Genomic DNA, 24,799 nt, shown 5'->3' with positions numbered 1-24,799 from the left:
TCCTAAAGTTATCCTTCAAGAGAGGCATCCTGACCTTTTGGGTATGTCAGCAGTAGCTCTGGCAGATCAATTTTCATTAATAGAAAATATATCAGTAATTTAAAGATGAAATACTGTATTATTTTATACAAAGAAATTTTCTCATTTCCTCCCTACAATTGATAAGCTTTCATCATGCTACCATGGGTGCTACCCAGTCGCAGTGGCCATCTTTATTCTTACAAGCTGACCTAACTCGCAGCCAGAACATCAGGTATTAACTTTATAACAAATGCATTTTACAGGCAATTCTGCTGAATTATGAATATTTCACCTGCTTAGTCAGATGTATTACAAGTTGTAAATGCAGTGTACACTTTCTTTATGTGTGTGGATGGAATTTTGTTTATGGTACTTCTTTCATGGGTGATATTCGTGGATATTCTTTTATGGATATTGTCCTTTTTCCATTAATATTTTAACACATCAGTTTTGTCATTATGTTCTGTTTTTGAGCATATTTCAGAATGCCTTAGAGACTAGAAGTTCTGATTTGATTCTTTAGTCAGCCTTACTGACTAAATCACAGAATTTTAAGTATCAGTATTTGTGACTAGATAGTTCTCTAATAAGTGCTATAATATGGCTTGGCTATTTTATATACAGTGTAGATTATAATGGTTAAATACTAGCATTTGTTGCAAATTTATTAAATCTTAATTTTTCATCAAAAAACTATACACGTACACATATTCTATTACAGAAATTACTGTGTTTGAAACCCTCATCTCCACATATACTCCTGCCATGAAGCAGTCTATTTAACAAAAGTGTTTTGGAGTGTGAGAGATGGCTTATAATTTTGCAAGTAAATTGTCTAGTCTATGAGCAGTCACCATATTAGAGTCTTGTTTCATATACTTAGCGGAGTTAAATGCCTGCATCTCTGTTTTGTAGTTATCGACAGTCATTATCTTTCACCTCCTGCCTCCATCTGCCTACCCAGGATCCATTCACCAGACATTCCCACTTTAACTTCTTAATCAGTCACAAAATCGATACATTCATGATTGAGGATCATGAAAAGGGGACAGTCATACCAGTGCAGGAGGAGTTGATTTATTTGTTCATTCATTCATTCATTCATTCATTCATTCATTCATTCAGCAGATGCTTCCTGGGCCTCTTCAGTTTGGCAGGTCCTGTTCTAAGGGCTGGGAAACTAGAGAGACTGGCTCCCTGTCTGCCCTTATGAAGTTGGGCAACTTCTACTGGAGACAAGGGGAGTAGATAGTAAATAACTCTACAAATCAATTTTAAAAGTTGGGGATAATATGGTGAAAAAATGTTTGGCAAGTAGAAGATAACAGTAGATAGGAAAGGAGGTCTGACTTCTATTCTTTTATTGCTTAAAGTCTGAAAATACCCTCTGAGGACTTTTTTTTTTCTTTTGATGATAAACAAGAGTCAAGTCTTAGGTTCTATTCCTCTCTGGTCCTACAGACTGATACATGTTATTTCTAACAGTGTGCTAAAAGGAGCAGTTCACTTTAGCCAAGATTTGATCTGAATAGTTTGGTTACTTTTGTGCCATATCCTCATGGCTATGCTGGTAACTGTAGCTCCATATCCATGTAGATTTTGGTGGGGTGGGGCGGGGGGGGGGGGGGGTGGAGAGGAACTTTCTATCTTAGCAAATTCCTTGGTGTCCAGGTCTTCTAAAAATGTTTTTAGCGGCACCTGGGTGGCTCAATTGGTTAAGCGTCCGACTTCGGCTCAGGTCATGATCTCACGGTTCTTGGGTTCAAGCCCTGCATCAGGTTCTGTGCTGGCAGCTCAGAGCCTGGAGCCTGTTTCAGATTCTGTGTCTCCCTCTCTCTCTGCCCCTCCCCCGCTCATGTTCTATCTCAAAAATAAATAAATATAAAATTAAATTAAAAAATGTTTTTCATGGGGCGCCTGGGTGGCTTAGTCGGTTGAGCGTCCGACTTTCGCTTAGGTCATGATCTCGCGGTTCGTGGGTTCGAGCCCCGCGTCGGGCTCTGTGCTGACTGCCAGCTCAGAGCCTGGAGCCTGTTTCAGTCTGTGACTCCTTCTCTCTCTGACCCTCCCCTGTTCACGCTGTCTCTCTCTCCTAGAAATAAATAAAACATTTAAAAAAAAAAGGATAAATTTCAAAAAAAAATGTTTTTCATGTTTATTTATTTTTGAGAGAGAGAGAGACAGAGCCCAGTGGGGGAGGGGCAGAGAGAGAGAGGGAGACACTGAATCCAAAGCAGGCTCCAGACTCCAGGCCAGTATTATAAGTAAAATCAGAGAGTTTGAAGGTGTGGATGGGGTCTATTTCTAAACTTAGAAGTTTTAAACATTAAATTGTTTTTCTCTCATGTCAAATTATGACTTGAAATCAGAAATCAGATTATGATAAATTAGAATGACTCAGGCATTAACTTCTTTGGCAGTTATCATTGAATCAACCGATTGCTAAATTATCAGCATTCTCTTCTATAAAACCCACTGACTGATACCAACATTAACTAGAAAAGAAATGTGTGATCCTCCACTATATTGGCACTTTCACTACTTCCAGTTCTGCTATATCTTTAGCTAAATAAAGCTAGTTGTGTTTGTTCCAAAATCTGTTTACATTATTGTTAAGTAATTTTTTAAATTATTGCATAAATTAATAAAAGATGACTATGGAAAGGGTTTTTGTTCTTGAGAAAGCTAATTTTAATGTTTTGGAAAGACCCCATAAAGAGAGGTTTTTTGTTTTTTGGGTTTTTTTTTAATTTAAAGAAACTATTATTGAATTCATTTGGGCAAGTAAACCAAAAAGATTGGTGGGGTGAATCCTAAAAATCTGGAAGGAATTGCTTTCCAAATGTCTTTCTGTTCCTGGTTTACTTTACAGTGACTGATTCTGGCAATCCTAGACATTGCAGTGTGGGTGTTGTTGATGTAAGGAAATAAGTGCAGAGCTCCAGTGAGTGGACCTCTCCTCAACAAGAAGGCCTGGACTTTTACCAGATTATTTGCATTAATTGCTAAATTGAAGTCTTCACAGAGCATGTGTAGGCTTTCTTAATGGGTTCTCACTTTAACCTACTTTTCCATGAGCCAACCTATGAGTCCAAGGGCTTCTACTCTGACTTTTCCATCTTGTGAACCTGCCTGCCCTTTTCTGCAGACATTTTTTTTCTTCTGTCATTAACACAGTATACAATCTCACAAATTTTGTGCTAGTGTGAATTAAGATTGTTCCCTTTTCATTGTCCCATCTGATAGTCATAATAGCTAGTTTTTTGAAAACCTACATTGGCACTTTAGATGTATTGCCTGATTTATTCCTCATAAGAAGCATAGAAAGTAGAGGATATTATCCAAATGAAGAAGGGGAGTTTCCAAGCATAATGTGCTATGGTGATACAGCTGGTAATTCATAAGGCATAAGGCAGGGATTCAAACCTAGGGCTGTGTGTACCCAACAGACCCATGAATGTTCTTTTCACTCTCCTGTGCTGCTCTAAATCTCACAACATATAGTTACTAAGTATCATAAAAGCCTCCTGAAATGATCTCACATATGAGCCAGTTTTCATACCAGGGACCCTGAGGCCTATGGAGGTCTGTTAAAGAATGGTAAGTAGCCCGTTACAGTATCCTTGACCATGGTGTCCCATGAATAGTTGTTACCACTAATCAGCTAATGACCATTGGGTCCAGCCTCCTTTCAGAGTGGATGTGTAACATAATTGTGGTGAGACCTGTAGTCACCGGAGCTGGTTAATGTCTGACAGTGTTTCGTAACGTAGAGTCAGCAGGCCTCGTGTTATTTGGGAATGCTTTATTTCAAAAAAGTTTATTCTGCAAGTAGTAGAAAGTTAACTCTTTATACGTGTAATGCTCAATTTTTAATTCTTTGATTCTTTTTATAAAATATGTTATCTATTTCCACCTTGTCAGACCTAAAGTAGTTTAACCTGTTTTTATGGTTATTGTTTTTGATGAACCAGGGTCATAATTATAAACATTAATTTCTATGTTGTATCATAATTCAAATATTTAGAATTCTTGCTCCTTAGCCATACAACCCTTCAGTTCTGTAGGTTTTGTCTTTCACCTTTACATGTCATCATTCTTTTCTGCTGTTGTCCTGGGTCTGCATTTTTAGGTTGGTTTTTTTTTTTTTTTGAACTTTAAAAGTTTCTTGTCACCGAATTTGTTGTGCTTAAAATAAGAAGAACTAGTGTTTGAGTAATAACCTCTGAGCCTCTTCTGTAAGTAAAGTGTGTATGCACTTTAGTACACGGACTTCAGCACGTGTTTTGACAGCTCCTAAACTCCTCTGCTTAGTTCTCATTGAGTTCTGTGGAGACTTGATGTCACCAGATAACTAACTTCCTGATAAGTGGAGTGTAACTAGGTTGGGGTCTTGCCTGTGTTGACTCCCTGTTCACTGGTGCCTTTGATAGGGATTGTCACATATCAGGACAGTGTTTGTTGAACCAGGCAATGTGCTGAGTGTCTTGGACATGAGTTTTTTGTGGTTGAGACTTTAACACCTTCAGTAGGAACAGCAGTGAAAATAAAATGGGATTATTGGGACTCAAATGCTATTTGAGGTGGTAAGATGGTATCGGTTCTTACTGTGAATTTGTAAATACATGAGTAAATTCCTTAAGAACATTGTAAAACCCAGAGTATTGCTTTATAGCATTGGTTAGTTTGATTGGCTTGGAATGTACCTATAGTACATTTTATCAGTCTCAAGAATTAAGCCGCTGATTTTATTATTTTTTTAATAAAGTTTTTATTTTCATTCTAGTATAGTTAATGTCCAATAATGTATTCATTTCAAGTGTACAGTATAGTGATTCGGCAGTTCCAGTGCTCATCGTAACTGCACTCTTTGATCCCCATCCCCTGTTTCACCCATCCCCCCACTCCCCTCCCCTCTGGTAACCATTGGTTTGTTCCCTATAGTTAGAAGAGTCTGTTTCTTAGTCTCTCTCTCTCTTTTTTCCCCTTTGCTCATCTGTTTCTTAAATTCCACATATGAATAAAATCATATGGTGTTTGTCTTTCTCTAACTTTGTTTCTTAAATTTGATTCTTAAATTCCACGTATGAGTGAAATCATATGGTGTTTGCCCTTCTCTGACTAACTTATTTCACTTAGCATTATACTCTGTAGCTCCATCCATTTGGTGCAAATGGCAAGATTTCATTCTTTTTTGTGACTGAATAATATTCCATTATATAGAGAGATATACATACATGCACACACACATACACACACGCCACATTTTCTTTATTCCATTAATTGTATTTTTATATGTTTATTTGTTTTTGAGAGAAAAGTGAGCACGCGCACAGAAAAGGGACAGAGAGAGAGAGAGAGAGAGAGAGAGAGAGAGAGAGAATCTGAAGCAGGCCCCAGGCTCCGAGCTGTCAGCTCAGAACCCAATGTGGGGCTTGAACTCACCAACTGTGAGATCATGACCTGAGCCAAAGTCAGATGCTCAACCGACTGAGCCATCGAGGCACCCCTTCATTAATTTTATTTTTAAATAAACTAGGTCATAATGCAATTTTTCACTGAGTCAGCAAACATTTAATGAGCAGCTCTTATGTGCCACCTCTGTTTAATGCTATTGATGTACAGATTAAAGACAGTCCCTGCTTTCAGGGAGTTGATGATTCAACCAGGGGGATAATAAGGAAGCAAATCAATGCATAACACTGTGTAAGTTCTATTTACTGTATCCTACAGGAATGGAGAAAAGGGGATCGATGATTCTGTTAGGTTGTCAGAGAAGGTTTCCCAGAGGAACCAGCAATTGAATTAAGTGGTAAAGGATGAAGAGGAGGACATAAAAAGTATAGAAAATGGCTGCACTTGGGAGAGTTTTAAGTGAGAGAAAGCCTGGCTTTTCTGGGACTTCAAGAGGCTTAAGTTTAAAAGTGACGAGAGAGTGGGGAGATGGGGACAGCAGCCAGATCTTCAAGGCATTTATATACCATTCTAAAAAACTGGGACTTTATTCTGAAAGTGATAAAGAACCATGAAAACATGGACCAGGTTTGTGTTTCCATGAGATCATTCTGACAGTGGTGGAGCACATATTGGAAGAATAAAATTGGAGGTAGGGAGGCCAATAATGAAGCTTCTGGAAAGAAGTGATGAGAACATTACTTAAGTCTGAGGGTCAGGAGAAGATACTTTCATTAGCAATTTAGGAGCTAGAAGAAACAGGTCTTGGTGACTAAGTATGGATGATGAGGTAGAAGTTTTGAATGACATTTGATTTAAGACCTGAATGACCAGGCAGATAGGTTGTGTTGGGAGGTGAAGGTGGGGAATGTATTACATTGATATTTTTCCCTGCTTCAAAAATAAAAATTAAAATGCCTAAATTTAGATCAGTTTTGATTCTCTCATTCCCACGCATAGCCAGACTACTTCTGATTAGTATCAGTTAAGGAACATTTCTCTTTTTAGTGAAATATAAAATCCTTGTGGTTAAGCCACACTTATCTTTTTGGTTAAAGAGACAAATTCTCTAAATCTTATAATTTCAGTGTTCTTTTTTAATTTTGATTTTTCAAGAACTGTATATATTTCTATAAAATCCTAAAGTCCAGTTTTCAAATGAAATCTATTTATTGTTAATGTCTTAGTGAAGATCATGTCTTTTAAGGCATTATTTCTACACTGGCATCTCTATCAAAACACAAATGATTGACAGTTCTGAAAATCGAAGAGTTTCAAAACAAGCATGATTGGCAGTTCTAAGGTAACTAGCACGTGCACTGAATCTTATTTGTACTTTTGTTTGACACTAAGATGGAAAAAAACAAGCTAATTTCCCAGTCTTTGTTTCTATTTCAGATTGTGTGATATATAAGGTCAAATAAAGAGTGGGATGGATATTGAATGTTTCAAAAACTGAAGTTTTAAAGGTGTATTGGTGGGAGGAAAGAGAAAATAAAGAGTTTGAATTGAGTAGTTCTTTTTATTCCCAAGGACATGGTACACAATTAAAAAGTATTGCATGTTTTTAAATAGATTTGTGATTGAAATTCGTACTATCAGATTTTCTTAACAGAGCTCTGACTGTTTTTTCAGGTAAAAGAGCATCCATTATATTTAACTTCTTAGTAAGAAGCCTTAAGAATATGTGTAAATTATAAAATATGATCTCAGAAGTGTTCTGAGTTCATGAAACACACATAATCAGGGTTTTGAATAGCATTAGTCTTAACACCACCAACAAAACCAGGCTCATAGATAAAGAGAACAGTTTGGTATTTGCCAGAGGCAGAGGATAGGGGGTGGGCAAAATGGGTGATGGGGGTCAAAAGGTATAAATTTCCAGTTATAAAAGAGTCATGGGGATATGATGTATTGCATGGTGACTATTGTTAATAATATTGTGTTGCACATTTGAAAGTGGCTAAGAGTAGTTCTTAAAAGTTCTCATCATAAGAAAAAAATTCTGTGTATCTATGTGTGGTGACGACATTAACTAGAATTAATGTGCTAATCATTTCACAACATTCACAAATATTGAATCATTATGTTGTATACCTGATATTAATATCATGTTATCTTTGTCAGTCATGTTTTTTTATTACATAGCGTTAGACGTTCTTTTTTTTCGCCTTCAGATATATGGCATAGTAGTGTTCTATTGGATTGATTTGTTCTATTGGATTCTATTTTGATTGATGTGCAAACTGAATTTGCTTCATGTAGCATATTCATATATATATATACATATATATATATATAGCGGAATTATTAGTCCAGAGAATGTGTAAACTTATATGTCTATTAAGTTTGCCATATATGCCTTCCCAGGATTGTAAAGGTTAAAAGTGAATCTGGAAACTACTATGATGGCTGCTTGTTAAGGAATGAAAGCAATTAAGTGTTCCCACAAAAGCTTTGAAGTTAATATCTTAATAGGATGAAGAGGAGAAAAAGTCAAGGCTGCACTCCTACAATTGGTTCAGGCTGTAGTTCTATTGACTTAAGAGGAGACTTTAGAAAAATTAAAAGCTATCTTAAACAGAAAGTGTGAGTTCTATTTTAGTTTGTAGAATTTTGTATTAATTTAGCTTGCCACTTTATAACATCTAGAGACACTCAGGGACAGGATTTCAGTATGTATTCTGTAATTTGTGGTTAATAATAAGAACAATAATAGTTAACATTCGCTGAGCATGCTATGCTAGGCATTTTGCTAGGAGTTTTGCATGTGTTATTATCTTTAATCTTTTTGTTACTCTATGGATAATGCTATTAGAATCTTCACCAAAAAAACAATGAAGAAACAAAGGCTTACAGAGATTTTTAAGTCACTTGCTCCAGGGAAGCAACTAGTAAGTAAGCAGACCTGAGGCAATATCGCTCCATATTGTTAACCACTACCTTACACTAATCAAATACTCTTCCAGGGAGTTTCTGTGTATGATTTCTTAGTTTTTTCAGCAAATATTCATTGATTATCTTAATTGCAGTGTCCTGAATGCAGTTTAAATGAACTGTATGATAGGGCATCTGGGTGGCTCAGGTCATGATCTCATGGTTCATGTGTTCGAGCCCCGTGTAGGGATCTGTGCTAATAGCTCAGAACCTGGAGCGTCCTTCAGATTCTGTGTGTCTCTCTCTCTGCTGCTCCCCTGCTTATGCTCTGTGTCTCTCTCAAAAAAATAAGTAAACTTTATATGAACTGCATGATGTCTTTAGGAGGAAAGGTACATAGAGCCCAGGAACATAGAAGAATACATGGACAAATGCCTACATGAATGATGTGGTCAAATAGAAATCAAAGAAGAAGCAAGAGAAATTAAAGTAGAAATGGTTTCATAAACAAACAGACAAACAAAAAGGCCCTCTCAAAGAGGTGGAACTTTAGCTAGATTCCAAAGGAGAGGAGAAGAGGTGTTAGGAAATAAGATATTAAGAAGACATCTGTTGGGGAAGCAGCATGAGTAAGGGCATAGACTTAGGAATGAGCTTGTTGAGGTTGTGCTAGTTATCCATAACTGTGTAGCCTCATACTCCAAAGCTTAGTAGCTTAAAACAATAAAAATTTATTATTTCACACAATCCCTGTGGGTCAGGAATCCACGAGTGTTTTAGTCAAAGAGTTGTGGCTTAGGGTTTCTCATGAAGCTCAGACAAGATAATTGGCTAAGGCTACAATTATCTGAAGGCTTGATTGAGGCTGGAGGATTCATTTCCAAGGTGGTACCCTCACATGTCTGGCTGTGGGCAGGAAGCTTCAGTTTCTCATCATAAGAACCTCTCCACTGGGCTACTTGAAGGGAACATAGTGGTTCGCTTCCCTCAGAATGCATAATTTAAGAGAGGCTGAGATGGTTGTGATAACCTAGTCTTATAACCTAGTCATGCATTGTCATTTCTGCCTTATTCTATTCATCTAATCCAGTCATTAAACATAGCCTGCTCTCAAGGGGAAGGGAATTAGTTTCCACCTTAAAAAAAATTTTTTTTTAATGTTTATTTTTGAGGGAAAGAGAGACAGAGCATGAGCAGGGAAGGGGCAGAGAGAGAGGGAGAAGCGGAATCTGAAGCAGGCTCCAGGCTCCAAGCTGTCAGCACAGAACTTGAAGCGGGGCTTGAACTCACGAACTGCAAGATTGTGACCTGAGCCAAAGCTGGATGCTTAAACTACTGAACCACCCACGTGCCTCAGTTTCCACCTTTTAGAGGGAGTTGTATACGAAATATATGTGTATTCTTTTAAACCACCCCAGGGATCAGGAGTCTGTGGCTTGGTTGAAGTTTTAGGGAGTGATGAAATACTTGCTTTGTATTGACAAGGATCCTTGTAGAAAACTCTGAATTTCAGGCTGAAAACTTATGACAATGGCAAGACAGCAGAGTGGCATTTGGGAAATGGTATTTTTGTGTGATTACACTAATTGTGAGGTGTAGGGTGGAACGGATACAGCAAGGGCATTTCTGAGACTGTCATCGTGATTCTGGCAGGGGCTGGGCCAGAGTGAGAAGACATAGGAAAGACTGTTCACAGAAATGACTGGTCCTTGCGGTTCCCAGCCTAGTGGCTAGAAAAATAGAGGTGACGGCAATAGAGAGGTTGGGCAGAGTTGCTTTCCCTAGGGCAGGACATGGAACTCTGTTTTAAACATATCGCGATTTTCTCTAGGTATTTGGCCATGTGGGGTTGGAATTATGCAAAGCTAGGTTGTAGAGTAACAGTGGACCTGGAATTAGTAAGTTCATATTGGACTGTAAGTTTCTATATCTTCTGCCTTTATCAGCAAAAACAAAACAAAACAGAAAACAAAGGCGACTGCATCAGTGCAGACTTGTGTTTGTGCCACATTAAGGGAGAGTGACTGATTTGAAGAAACCTTCCCGTGTTCAGTTTCAGGCATCCTTTTCAAACTGGATTACCTTTATTTCTAAAAGTGGAATACGAATACAGCAGGAACAGATGAGATCCTAGAAAAGTCGTGTAATCTTCCAGGTGTATTCAGTAGAGGTTCATATCATTCAACTTCGAACAGAACAGAGTTCTCAAAATTCTTTCCCTCACTCTTAGTAAATCTCTTATCGCTTTACCTTCTTTACTCTTGTGCCTCTTTTTCCTTTCTTCCACTCCCTTAGCAGATAAGCTTCTTTCTTTCTTTATGGAAATTAAGTTCATACATTAGTTTACTCCATATGAAATTGCTATTTTTTTAAGTTTATTTATGTATTTTGAAAGAGAGCAAGCATGGAGGGGCAGAGAGAGAGGGAGAGAGAGTATGTTCTGAACACAGAGCCTGACACGGGGCTTGACCCCATGAACCATGAGATCATGACTTGAATCAAAACCAAGAGCTGGATGCTTAAGCAACTGAGCCACCCAGGTGCCTCAAAATTGCTTTTTTTTTTTTTAAGTAAAAAAGTTGAATATCTGATTCTACTTAATAACCCTGAATTTCCTATTTTCAACCTTAATCATCCTTTCTAGAGAATTTTATAATATTTGAAAGTTTTTCTTTGTCAGTGCAGAGCCTGTTTGGGATTTTCTCTCTCTCCCTCTCAAAATAAATAAACTTAAAAAAAGAGAAGAAGTTTTACTTTGTTTCTACTTCAAACTGTGGTTCTGCTCCTCCCGTCCCCCAAATTCCCTTGTTTTCCAGATTCCATTCATTCCTCGGGTCAGTCCGCCCACCTGGCCCTGCCCTCACCATCCCACTAACTGAAAGCACCCTTGGAGATTTGCCAGTGACCTGGGCACCTGCCCCATGGCCGACTCAGGTGCTCTCCTCATGTTCAGCGCTGTTAGCTCGGCCCTTTTCCAAAACTGTCATATGCCTTCCTGTTCTTTGTGATCCTTCTACTTCCTTGTTCTTTTTATACATTCCTCTAAAAACGCTTTATAAAATCTTAGAGGAGAAACACGGTAAGGAGATACAGCAGTTGTGGGCTTGTGCAGGGAAGCTGAACAAGGCAAGTATCAGGAAGAACGTAGGAGTGGAGCATAAGAGGCCTTGGTTCTAATTCTGTGTCATCACTGAAAAACACTTTATCTGCCTATAAATGACCCTCATAAATGTCTCCATTGATACATAACCGTTTTTAAAAATTTTTCATTGAGGGTAAATTAGGAATCATCCAGGTTCAACATAGTCTTATACTTGAAAATATGATGCTTTGTTTTTAGCTTGTTTTAATTTTCAAGAAAAGATTTTTCCATAAATATACTACAGTTAGGTTTCTTTTAAGTGTTAATTCAGAACCTTAATTTTGGGCCTAAAATAGAATACTTTGTGTTCTTTTTTTAAATGCAAATTAGTATTAAATAGGTATAATTAAATCCTTAATTAGTACTGATTGAGCTTATTATACTGTTCATGTGGATTGTATGCTATTGACTGTGTCATTTTTGAATTTATTAAGCAAACGACTCTTGATGTATTTTCCTTAAAAGCATTTTCCTTTACGTACAGTACTTTTTTGAAAATGGAGTTATCAATTACTTGTTACGGTGTATACTAGAGAGAACTATACCTCTTTCAGTGTGGGGTATATATGATTTGAAGTTATTTGGCTTTGAAAGTATATTGCTGTGAGTGTATACATTTTGAGACTCAGCATTTTTACTTGAGTCAACCTTACCTCAGAACTTCTGTTTTACTCACCATCCATTTTGTTTTGGACTTTACATTACATTTACTTTTTATTTACTGGAATGATATATGCCAAATTCTTCTTGAAAGTTAACAGCTAACCATAAACTCTTTAAATTTCAAAATCTAATCCAGAGACTAAATATCTTTTCCTTAATTGCAATTGCAAATATTTTAGCCTGCCTGTTTCCTGAATGTAATTTATTTAGTAACTTTAATTTTGAATTTAGCTTGTTTTTCAAATGCTGTGCCTCCATCATGAATTTTTTAAGTTCTTGTCTCATTTATTTTACTGAAGGAAACATCTGAAGTTTGAGGGAAAATGTTCCAGAATTAAAGCTTAGCGTATGCTAATCTGTGCTATAAGCACAATTTATGTTAGCAATGGTGAAATTAGTTAGTAATGGTTCCTAGTTTTTAGAGCTGTAATGAAAGTCTCCCTCCAAAGGAATCTTAAGTCACTTTAAGAAAACAAACATATGCTATATCTTTTGGCAAAAAATAATTTCAAAGTGTCTGGCATAGTGCCTTGCAAATGATAAATTCACCATAAATATTCATTGCTTACCTTTTTGATAGACAGGAGTCACAAAAGCATTTAGCTAACAGTAGGGTGTTGCAATTATTGGTTGAGAGTACTGTTCTTCATTTTCCATTGGTGTTACAAATGAAGAGGTGTAAGTATTCCTGTTTCAGTAAAGTAATGAGAACTGTTAAGAAGAAAAATAAAACTAATGTTGAATTCAATGAGAATTTATTCTTTTCCAGAATTGGAAATTAGGAGATTATCTGTTCTTATCTTCACAGCTATCTAATATTATCATAACCACAACCAATAATTGTCAGCTGTTAGCTCTAACTATGTGTAGTCACTTTTAAGCATCATTGTGGTGTAAGCTCATTGGCCCTCAATTCCTGCATTTGAATCCTGGCCGTATTAGTTTTTAATTGTGTGATCTGGGCAAGTTACTTAACTTAGAGGAGTCTCAGTTTCCTTGTCTTTAAAACTGATGAGTGAACTGGTAGCACTTCCCTCAGATGGTTGGTGAGAACTAAGTAAGGTTGTCACCATCATCATTGTCGTTGTCACCATCATCATAGCCATCAATCAGTAGCTGACTTTATTGAAGCTTTCTGCATATCGGACAGATCCTATAATTCATATCTGACTCTCATTATGCCTACATTACAGATGAGGAAAGTAAGCCTCAGAGAACTTAAGTGACTTTCTAAATCACTTGTGTCAATTGCACATAGCAAATAACCTGACCACTTGTGGTTTAAATGTATAGAGACTTACTTTTCTTGTGTAAGATTTCTGGATGTTGATGGCTTGCTTCAGCAGCCTGACATCAGCACCGGCTTCCTGCTTCTTGAGTCTTGGGTGCAGTATGGCTGCTAGATAACTCCTCTGTATTCGAGAGAAGGGAAAGAATGGGGTGGGCCTGGTTAACTTCCGTGTCTTTTTTATCAGGAAAACAAAAGCTTTTTTAGAAATCTCTTCCAGACTTCAGCCAACCTTTCTTTGGTCAGACCTGTATAAATTGGCCCCTCCCTTAGCTGCAGGGAAGGCTCTGAAAACAAGCATTTAATCTTTTCATAGTGCTGTGCTGCAGGGGAGAAGAGGAGACCAAGAACTCTCCCCTTCCTAGCCAGGGGGCTCTGCCTCTTTGTCTGGGAGGTACAGATGGAGATATAGACTGCACTCCAGAGGCCTCTTTATCCAAGTCTGCCTCTCAAAAACTCAACATGCCCACATCACAAACATGTTGAGTACAGATTACCCACCATCTATGTAGGTACAGTTTTTCTTCTTAAGATTTTCTATTTTTCTGAATAAAAATTATTTGTCTCTTTAGGCTGGCTGAATTTTGAGGTTATAGGTTATGTGTCTCTCCCTATCTTCAAATAAAAATATAAAACAAATACTACTGACTGAATGCTTTTTATATTAGAAATGACTACTAAGATATGTTTGTTTCAGGGAATTTCTGATAACATTTTTCAACTTTCTATAGAAAAAAACCCATAATACATAATTAAAATAATACGTTTTTGCCTCTTTCCGTTCTAATTATTATGTTTTAGCTCATGGTAAATGAGTTTGTTCTATGCTCATTTCCTAAGGGGTGGTTATCCACTGATTTCATTTTCTGGAAAATAAAATTATGTCACAATTCTTGGAAACTGCATATTTATTTATTTTTCGGTTTTGTTTTTTCAGAGATGGGGGTGGGGTGAAGAGCGGGTGAAATTAAGGTCATAATTCAAGTTCTCTACTAGTCCTCAGAGACATAACCATAGCTTATTACTGTTTTATTCTGTCTTGTTTATATTTGAGGTAAATTATATTGAATTTTATAGAGGAAAAAGGGATAAGATGGAGTAACATTTTGAGCTCGGCAACATTATCCACATTTTGTAGGCAGGCAGACTGAGGCCTAGAGAAGTGTGAAATCTCGGCAGAGTCAATAAGTGAGTACACAGCAGTTTGGATTGGAGCCTGACCTCTGCCACAGCTCATCCACTTAGGACACATCTTCTCTTTCTTTTAAAATATTTAAACAACATGTTTATCAAATACAATATAGTTCTACATATCGTTTCACATTTCAACTTTTTGTTGCAATAGTGTTTTATGAAATAATTAAGAAACATAATTAAGTGTAAGTCACAGTGTATCTTAGGCCACACTTTCTGATTTCTGTTTTACCAAATCACTTTACCAGAGATGTTATCAACTAATGTTTATCTAAATTAAGCTGAATTCAACCACACCATTATCGACCATGAACTTTCATTGACTAATAAAACAGATGAACTATTCCCATTTGACCTCTCTAGTCTGAATTTCAAAATATGTCCTTTTAACTAATGACATTGTGGTGTGGTCTATCTACATTTCTGTGTGTATTGCTCGGTTTTCAGGTTCATGTTTCTAAATTGGATAATTAACCAAACAAAATATTCCTAGTTGCATTTTTATAAGAAAAAGGAAAGTTAAAAAAATATTTATACATTTATCATTGTAAATATCATCAAATACTATATTCTTTTACATTAAAATTTTATGGCTTACTGAAAATACATTAGTTTTAATTTATGCAATTTATACAATTTTACTGTATGGTCCTTTATTTATTATAAAAATATACTATTGACCATACCAAACCCAATTACGTTTTATTATTTATTTCATTTTTAAGCAGTCTCTATACCAACGTGGGACTTGAACTCACAACCCACAGATCAAGAGTTGTTATGCTCTACCCAGCTGCCCCAGTTTCTTCACTGAAACTTTAATTTGCATATTTATTCTACACATTAATCTCTGTACACCGTCAAAGCTAATATTCTTCAATATTCTTCAAGCCAAATCACTGAAGTTATGTTGGTATTTCTGTTCCTAATTTTTATTTTTTGTTTCAACTTGTAAAAGTAATGCATTCTCATAAAAAAATCTACGGGAAATTCCCTAAGTAGGAAGAATTTAAAACTTAATAGACTCAATTTTGTAACTATGTGTGGTGATGTATGTTAACTAGACTTCTTGTGATTATTTTGCAATATATACCTATATTGAATCATTATGTTGTATACCTGAAACTAATATAATGTTATATGTCAGTTATATCTCAATTAAAAAAAATACTACCAAACTCTAAAAACCATCACAGGCCCACCAGTCCTTGCAGTCGTTTCAGGTAGGCCCGGATTTTTGTTTTGTTTCTATATGGTTTTAATCATGCTGTCTTATATGATTTTGAATCATGAGTTTCTCAATTTTATAAACTAGCATTTTTTGCTGCAAAAGATGCATTATGTGTCACTGAATATAACACAGTTTTTGTTTATTAGATACTTAGATGGTGTCTTCTCTTGTATTTCTTATAAGTGACACAGCTGTGAACATCTTCATGGATAAGACTTCTAGGATTATCTTTTCTTTTTTTTACATGTATTTATTTTGAGGGATAGAGTGCGAGTGGGTGAGGGACAGAGAGAGAGAGAGAGACATAGAATCTGAAGGAGGCTCCAGGGCTCTGAGCTGTCAGCACAGAGCCTGACTCAGGGCTTGAACCCACGAACCATGAGATCATGACCTGAGCCGAAGTTGGACGTTTACTGACTGAGTCACCCAAGTGCCCCTAGGATTATCTTCTTATAAAAGATTAAGTGGAATATGGGGCTCCTGGGTGGCTCAGTTGGGCGTCCAACTTTGGCTCAGGTCATGATCTCACAGTTCGTGGGTTCGAGCCCCGCGTCAGGCTCTGTGCTCCAGCTAGCTCAGAGCCTGGAGACTGTCTTCAGATTCTGTGTCTCTCTCTCTGACCCTCCCCTGTTCACACTGTCTCTCTCTCTCAGAAATAAATAAAACATTAAAAAAATTTAAGTGGAATAAGTAGGATGAAAGGTTTTGGTATTATTCAGTCTTATGCAAACAGCTTGAACATTTTATGTTTATTAATAGTATTTTTTGGTAAATTGTCAGTTTCTTTACGTAGTTTATTAATCTGTTGGGATTATAGTATCTTCCCGGTAAGTGTATATGAGCTTGATTTAATATATTGCTCATCTTTTATTTTAAAAATGCTGTTTTAGGGGCTCCTGGGTGGCTCTGTTGCTTAAGTGACTGATTCTTGATTTCAACCCAGGTCATGATCTCACATAGCATGCTGACAGTGCAGAGCCTGCTTGGGATTCTCTCTCTCCCTCCCTTTCTCTCGCTCTCTCTTTCAAAATAAATAAACTTTAAAAAATACTATATTATTGTAGAAGTAATTGAAGCTTATTGCAAAATACAAATTAAGATAAATTAATGGAAGAAAACAAAGATCACCTTGTGAAAACATTTTAATATATGTGTAAGAAAAGTTCCTAACAAAAAATCTTATTTTTGAATACTATCTTATAATTACTTACCCCCAATAGATCTGTAATTAATGTCATAAACAAAATTGTCAAAGACTACATAGGATTCCATTACTATAACTTATTTAACTACTCCCCTATTGATATATAGTGATGTTTTTCCAGTGTTCACTATTTTCTTAAACAACATTTCAGTGACAATTCTGTTTGTAAATCTTGGGGATGATTATCTGATATTTTTTTTACTAAATTCTTTGGAGTAGAGAACTAGAAAGGATATACGTTATTTAAAAATTTATACATATTTCCAATTTGCCACAAAATATTTCTCTTTTTAATACTAGGTGCTATTTTATTTTTCATGTTTGTCAATCTAATGTTATGTCATTGTTTTATTTTTTATTTTTATTTTTTGTAAACTTTTTTTTTAATGTTTATTTTTGAGAGAGAGAGACAGAGCGCAAGCAGGGGAGGGTCAGAGAAAGAGACACACACACACAGATTTGTCCGACATGGGGGTCGAACTCATAGACCATGAGATCATGACCTGAGCTGAAGTTGGATGCATATCTGACTGAGCCACCCAGGCACCCATGTGTCATTGTTTTAATTTGCATTTTTGAGGCAATGATGAACATATTGCTATTTATTTAATTCTAAAATGAATTTTATATTCTGGTTTCATTAGCTCATTCCAGTTGCTCATTAATATTTTGGATTTGTCACTTTATTAATTTATACTCTTTTTCATAATGATTGAAACTGTTTACTTTCAGTTTATTGTTAGTTATTTTTGCCATACAAAATTTTACTTTTAGTATATATTTTATAGATTTTTTCTTTTATAGTTTCTAATTTGGTTGTCATACGTGGCCCATTGCCTCCATAGAAATATTGGCATATGTTTCCTTCTAGTGTTTTATATTTCAGTTTTAACTTATTTTAAACCATTTAAAATTTATTTTGTAATAACTCATCTACACCCCAGCCCCTCACCATAATAATTGCAAATATTCACTGAACTCTTATTACTTTCTTTCCTTGTTCCTGAGACCCACAGTTCTTTGCATGTTAATCTCTCTTTGTTGAAATCAGTGTTTGGCCAGCTGACACTTGTGACATAATTGTTATTGCCTGTCCATATGTAAATTTAGTTTTGACTGTATTACATGTTTCACCCTGCTATCTGAATGTAGATTATTTCTTTGAAACCTTTTGTATGCTGAAAAGGCATTAAGGGAAGAAGCAATTACCATTTCATAGACTGCAAATCTTTGAATTTCTTTTGGTTAGTGAAAACAGGTATTAATGTAGGCCTTCGGTCAAAGTGAAGTGGTTTAAGGCAAATTTTTGTATAGTAGAGGGAAACTTATTATCTTTTTTTTGAGATAATATTCTTGAAAAGTTGTATATCACATGTATTGGGTCATTCTCTGCTTTTTTTTTCTTTTAGTAAAATAAATTAGGAAATATGAGAATGCACTACACAGATCAAAACTAATTATTGCTTTTGGGAAACTTAGCTCAGTGAATATGTGTGTGGAAGGCAGTCTTTATGAGGGAGCTGGGTTATGATATAAACCATTTCTTACTTTGTTAGCCACCATTGTCCAGAGATTATAACGGTGAAGCCAAACGCAACTATGGAGGATTGTAACCACTACCAACAAGGAAGGACAAAATGGCGTGTGCAGGGATGTGATGAAAGTTCAGACTTCTGTGTACCAGTTGCCTGTGTCTTCTGAGGATCTTCACCCTCTCTTTCTGCTCTGGGCCATTCCTCTGGGCCATTCGTCTGCCTGCTGCTGTTACCAAAGTTCTGGACTGTGCTTGGCAGAAACACCTATGGGGGTTAGTGATGCTTGGCCACATTTTCTTCCAGCCTCTGCTGCGCCCTTAGTACTCATAGATGTTAACTTGCCCTGGCCTTCCTGAAGCACAGTAGATCGAAGGAAGGCCCCTTTCTGCCCAGAATGTATAGTTTACTGCAGAGTGTATAAAGTTGTTGCTCCCAGATTGCTTACCTCAAACCCACTGGGACAAGAACTGTTATCTGTACAAAACAGTTGTAGGAGCTAGCTTTCATTTTCTGTTCCAGAGCAGCAAACTGCATTTACTCGGCCCTGTTGAATACGCATCCATTTTACCTCTTAAAGACCGGATTTTTTTCCTTCTAATGAATGAACATATGTAGATGTCACCTTATTAGATAAATTCTAATTTAGTCTTGAGAAAATTTAATCTGTTCTTTTTTATTCACACTTAAGATTTTCCAATATTTTAGAATGTTTGACATATATGTGTAGCCCATGTATAATATTTTCATATTATACATAGTATTCCCTTAAATAGTAAAGGGAATATTTACTACATGGTAACCCTTTTATAATAAGGGTTTTATATAAGCCCATATATAATATTTTCATATTATACATAGTATTCCCTTAAATAGTAAAGAGAATATTTACTACATGGTAACCCTTTTAAAGCTCTCTTTATGTGTTCTGAACTCTGCACCTGAATTTCATATACTAGTAGTATGTGGATTTTAAAACACATTTATCAATACTTGGGTTTTTTTTTTTCTTCAGTAACCTCTTAGCAAAAAAGAAGGAGCTTCTATTTATGATTTGATTATTATGATTTTTTTAAGATTTTATTTTAAGTAACCTCTACACCCAGTGTGGGGCTTGAACTTACAACCCCAAGATGAAGAGTTGCATGTTCTATTGACTGAGCCAGGCAGGTGCCTCTGTCATGATTTTAAAAGCAAGAACTTTTTCGGGTGTCAGGGTGGCTCAGCTGGTTAAGTTGCTGACTTTGGCACAGGTCATGATCTCATAGCTTATGGGTTCAAGCCCCACATCAGACTCTGTGCTGACAGCTCAGAGCCTGGAGCCTGCTTTGGATTCTGTGTCTCCCTCTCTGTCTCTCTGCCCCTCCCCTGCTCACTCTCTCTCTCAAAAAATAAACATCAAAAAATCTAAAAAAAAAAAAAAAAAAACAAGAACTTTTTGAGTGGTGGGAATGTAAAATGGTTCAGCCACTTTGGAAAATTGTTTGGTAGTCCCTTAAATACCTAAACAGAGTTACCGTATGACCCATCCTTTCTACTCCTAGGGATATAACAAAAGAAATGAAAGATATATTCGTAATAGCCAAAAGGTAGAAACAATGCAAATATCTACCATCTGATGAACTGATATTTATGGATGGATCCATACAATAGAATATTATTGAGTCATAAAAAGTAATGAAGTACTGCTATATCACAATACAACATGGCTGAACCTTGAGCCTGTTTCAGTCTGTGACTCCCTCTCTCTCTGACCCTCCTCTGCTCATGGTGTCTTTCTCTCTTTCAAAAAATAAATAAAACATAAAAAAAAAAATTTAAATGGGTGAATTGTATGGTGAATTATAGTTTAATTTTTTTAAAAAATATTAATTGTATTTTAATTTATTTAAAAATGTTAAATTATGTTTTAATGTAATTTTAATTGTATTTTAATTTATTTAAAAAGAACTTTTGGGGACTCCTGGCTGGCTCCTGTAGAGCATGTGACCCTTGATCTCCGGGTTGTGAGTTCAAGCCCTGTACTGGGCATAGAGATTACTTTAAAAGAAGAAAAAGAGGGGATAAAAACCACAGAAAAGCCTAGAAGTCAAAAAAGAACTTTTCAGGGTAAGAATGGCAACATAAAGGAGTCAAAAGACTTAGTTTCTTTGTTCTGCTTTGTGAACTTGAGCTAGTCGTGCATCTACTGTGGTTCTTAGTCCTGTCGTCTTGCTGATTTTTAGAGCCTTCCCAACTTTAAAAGCTCTGATTTTAATTTGGGGGGAAATGATCTGATTATAGCTGTTAACAAATATGCACTTACACACACTGATTGCTCCTATTCAGTGTTTTCCCAAATTGTAGGCATGCTGATTTCGTAGGACGGATCCTGCCGTCCTCCTCTCCCTTATCATGGCTCCTAAAGGAAAGTCCATTGTTTGTTTATATTAAAGGCAGCATTTTCCCAACAGTACTATACAGTGCAGTTTACCTCATTTTTTAGCCCAAACAATACATGTGGTGCCACTGAGTCTACTGTGTAATAGCTTGAGTGACTTCTTTGTAAAGCAAGCTAAGAGTAGCCCTTGTCGCTGCAATGTGAGTCAGAGTATCTCAGCAAATAACCACAGACGTTATTTATAGCAATGTATGTTTTGGATTTATAACATTTTATCTGTTATAGACATAGTATATTATTTGCTTGGTTACTTTATAATTGTGATAGTTTCATGCCACCCACTATAGGTTGTTCTGCAGTGGTTATTCTAACCACAAATTAAGGAGTTATTTTTCTGTGGTTCACTTATACAGAAGGATTATATTGCAAGAGTTGCTGGAGCCCAAGTTCTGTAAACAATTTTTTTGGAAAAAGTCTTTGCCTAAGAGACTGACTCGGTTGTTGGTACTCAAAACATTGAAGGACAGAAATTAGAGGAGCAAACACAACTTGTCAACGATAACATTGTTGAACATTGTTCTATACTTGTCAGAGGAGGAATTCGCCAGGGGCTCTCTGTGTTGGTATATAGCAGCAGGCTTTTCAGTAGGACAAATGTCAGGAATTTTCCTACACCTAGAGCATCTGTTTATGCTCTTTGAAGTAATGGGCCCACTTGAGAGAACATTGAGGCCCACTGACTGTCTAGGAAGATTTATACATGAATGTACAACACACATTTTGCATTTAGTCTTAGGGGGTTCACAGATCCCCCCAACACGCCCATTAACCTGTAGGGACCCATAAACCTAGGTTAAAACCCGTGATCTGGAGGTCTGGGAGCAAGATAAGTTTTCTCTGCTGGAGTCACAAATGGTGATTATTTAGAGGTGGACCCATCGGTTCCTCACAGCAGCGGATAAGGTGTGCAAAGTGTTGCTGACCTTGTTTCAGGAGAGAGATTGTTGCCAAGATAAGCAGCATAGGAATGCCTGGCACTTGCCTGGCTCTTTTGTTTACTGCTGTATCCAAACATGTATAATAGTAGGTGCTTGGTAAATATTTATTGAAGGAATGAATGGGTTCTGCAGAAGAGCTAATTTTACTATAGTTTGTTTCTTCCGTTTCTTGATAACTGATACGTTAGAAGCAGAATAAGAAAGAGGAATGCATCTAGTAGTAATGTAACATTACAGAAGATGCTTATTTTTGGATCTGAGCACAAATTAGCTTTCCTCTTCACTTCTCACCTTGCATAACTATAGTGTGTGTGTGTGTATTTTTATTGTAGACAACCAAGTTTTTCTGTCACTCTGTCCTTTCCATGGCAGATATTACCTTTGTAATTAAAGAAAAAGCAGCCTTTATAAAATGTTTTTGTACTGTTTCTAGTTATTTTGAAAACTACAGGATTTCTTGAAATATATTTTTGGCTCAAAGTCTGGTTTTGTAAGTAATGGAAATTTTGTGAGAGTCCATTCCAGATTTTCCAGTTCTTTTTCTATACATTTAGAAAATAATGGCCCAAAGCTAGACTATTTCCTTTCTTTTTTGAAATTCAAATGGGCATCTAAGATTCCCAAGTTGTTTCTGCCTCCCTAGTGAATGACTTCAAAAGACAATCCTTCCCTTATAAATAACTTTATTTTCTTAAATAGGTTTAGTACATCATTCTTAGTCATCTTTTGAGAAGTAAATGAAAAGAAGTTACATTGAAGTTTATATGTAAATTACTTTTTTTCTCTTAGTTTTGTACCACAACCAAGAAAGAAAATTCTTAAATTGATTGGGTTAACACAAAAGGCTGGTTCATCATCTAAGAGACAGGAATAACTTTTAAACAGGAAGCTAATATATAATGACCAGTTGCTACAATCCAGACAAATACTTTGCATGCATTAATTTATTAGAACGCTCACAATTATGTTGGACACACACTCTTTTTATTCTTGTTTTACAGTGGGGGCAACTGAAAGCACAGAGAGGTTGAATAACTTGTCCCAGGCTACATATTCCTCCACTTCCTCATTAGTAATTTGTAGAGCCTGGATTCAGACATTTGCATGCTGGTTGTCGAGCCTGTACCCTTAACCACCACACAAGACTGCCTTTTAACCTCTATAATCAAGAATAAATAAATGCTAGAGGCAGTCCAGGAAAGCTTCACAGAGAACATTTGAACTGATTCCTAAAACATGAGTAGAAGTTCCCAAAGTAGAGAAGAGGAGAAGGCAGATATATAGATAGATAGCCAGCAGTGTGAAAGTTGTGTTTTGTGAGAAATTGGGAAGGGCGAATTGCAGGGGATAAGAAGAGAAGGGGCTAGGTTGGAATCAGATTGTGAGCTGACTTTTGTTATATTCGGGGGCTGGACTTTATATTATAGAGCAGTTTCATAACAAATTGATGCTGGGCTAGTTAACTCAGAGTCAAGTGGGAAGTTCGTTAAAGAGGCACATTCCTCAGCCCCGCTCTAGGTGACTGATGGAGAAAGTTTAGGATGAGGGCTAGGAATCTAGGGAACTCTGAGGGACAGGCATGCTTGGGAGCTCTGCTGTTGGCTCTGAGGAACCAGAAGAGACTCAAACAGGGATGTGACAGGGACAGAATTTTGCTTTAAAATGGAAATTATTGAAGCTATTGAAGCTAGTACAACATCTGTCGGAGATTTAGAAGCAGGAAGATCAATGAGGAAGCTATCCTAAAAATTCAAAAAAGAGATAATAAAATCTTGAATTAAGATTATGGTACTGTTGATAGAATTGAGGGGACAGTTTAAGAAGATATTTCAGAATAAGAATTGATAGTAAATAGGAAAGAGATAGAAAAGAGATCAAGGATGTTAGGATTTAAAGACTGAGCAAATGCGTGGATAGCCATTCTTTACCTGAGAGATATGCAAAATCATTTTGCCACACTAACGTTTCGTCATTTAAATCTGCTGAGTCACAAGATTATAAATAATATGTATCAAATTATATGAATTGTATGAATTAGATGTTTAGTATAGGAAGTAAAAAAGATATTTAGTAAAGGCTCCAGGGAGAAGTGGTATAGCAGTTCTCACAGAAGAATCTCTGTCCGAGCCGAATGTAGCGAGGAAGAATTGGCAGCATCTTGGGGCACCTTAAGGTACAGCACCTGTTTCTTGCTCCTGCTGAGTGCCTTTTGGAGTTCCCAGTGTATACCAGCACCTTGAACTACCCTGACCACCCAAGCAGTGGTCTGTGGGCAACCGTGTTGAAACCATGTGGCCTTTTCCATCTGAATTAGACCAGAGCGGGTACCCCAAGCTGGAACCAATCCAGGCTTCATCCCCTGGAGTTTGGAATTGACAACAAGAAAAATATAATTAGTCTCTTCACTTGTGGGGCTTTACCATGTAAAATCAAGGGCTTTGAGCAGCCACACTATATGCCTGTCAGACTGGAAGACAGAGAAAGCCAGCTCAAAGAAAGAATTAGGCAGACATTCGGAGCAAAGAGCGGTGACAGTCAGGGGAGAGAGAGAGAGAGATCACTGTCCCAAGTATCTCATGGCTTCTCAGTTTCTGGGCCCAGCCCTTCTTGAATCAGCTTCAGGTTCTTACTCATGTATCCTTATAATGAATTCATTTTCTCTCTCTGTCTCTTAAGCTAATATAAATTTCTTTTTTCTGGGAGTCAGGAGTCTATCCGCACACCAATGCTTCCAGCCCTCATTTTGCTTGTTGGCCGCTTTCAAAAATTATGTTACCAGGATGTGCTATCAGACATACCAGGCCTATCCATCATT

General features: G+C 36.7%; 1 protein-coding gene across 3 annotated transcripts in view; it reads left to right on the top strand.

Annotated features, from left to right (window-relative positions):
• The window catches only part of MRPS28 (mitochondrial ribosomal protein S28), a 107,223-nt gene that overhangs the window by 25,468 nt on the left and 56,956 nt on the right, over positions 1 to 24,799 (top strand). Inside the window, exon 3 of one of the 3 annotated variants that reach the window (XM_039250090.1) lies at positions 167 to 253. The exons of the other annotated variants lie outside the window; for them this stretch is intronic. Coding sequence (XP_039106021.1) covers positions 167 to 253 — 87 coding nt within the window. The remainder of the gene's footprint in view (positions 1 to 166; positions 254 to 24,799) is intronic. 3 annotated transcript variants of the gene reach the window in all.

Source organism: Hyaena hyaena, unplaced genomic scaffold (genome assembly GCF_003009895.1).
Source record: "Hyaena hyaena isolate Hyena2069 unplaced genomic scaffold, ASM300989v1 scaffold_358, whole genome shotgun sequence".
NCBI classification, from domain to species: Eukaryota; Metazoa; Chordata; class Mammalia; order Carnivora; family Hyaenidae; genus Hyaena; species Hyaena hyaena.
This window is presented reverse-complemented; position numbering and strand designations above follow the sequence as displayed.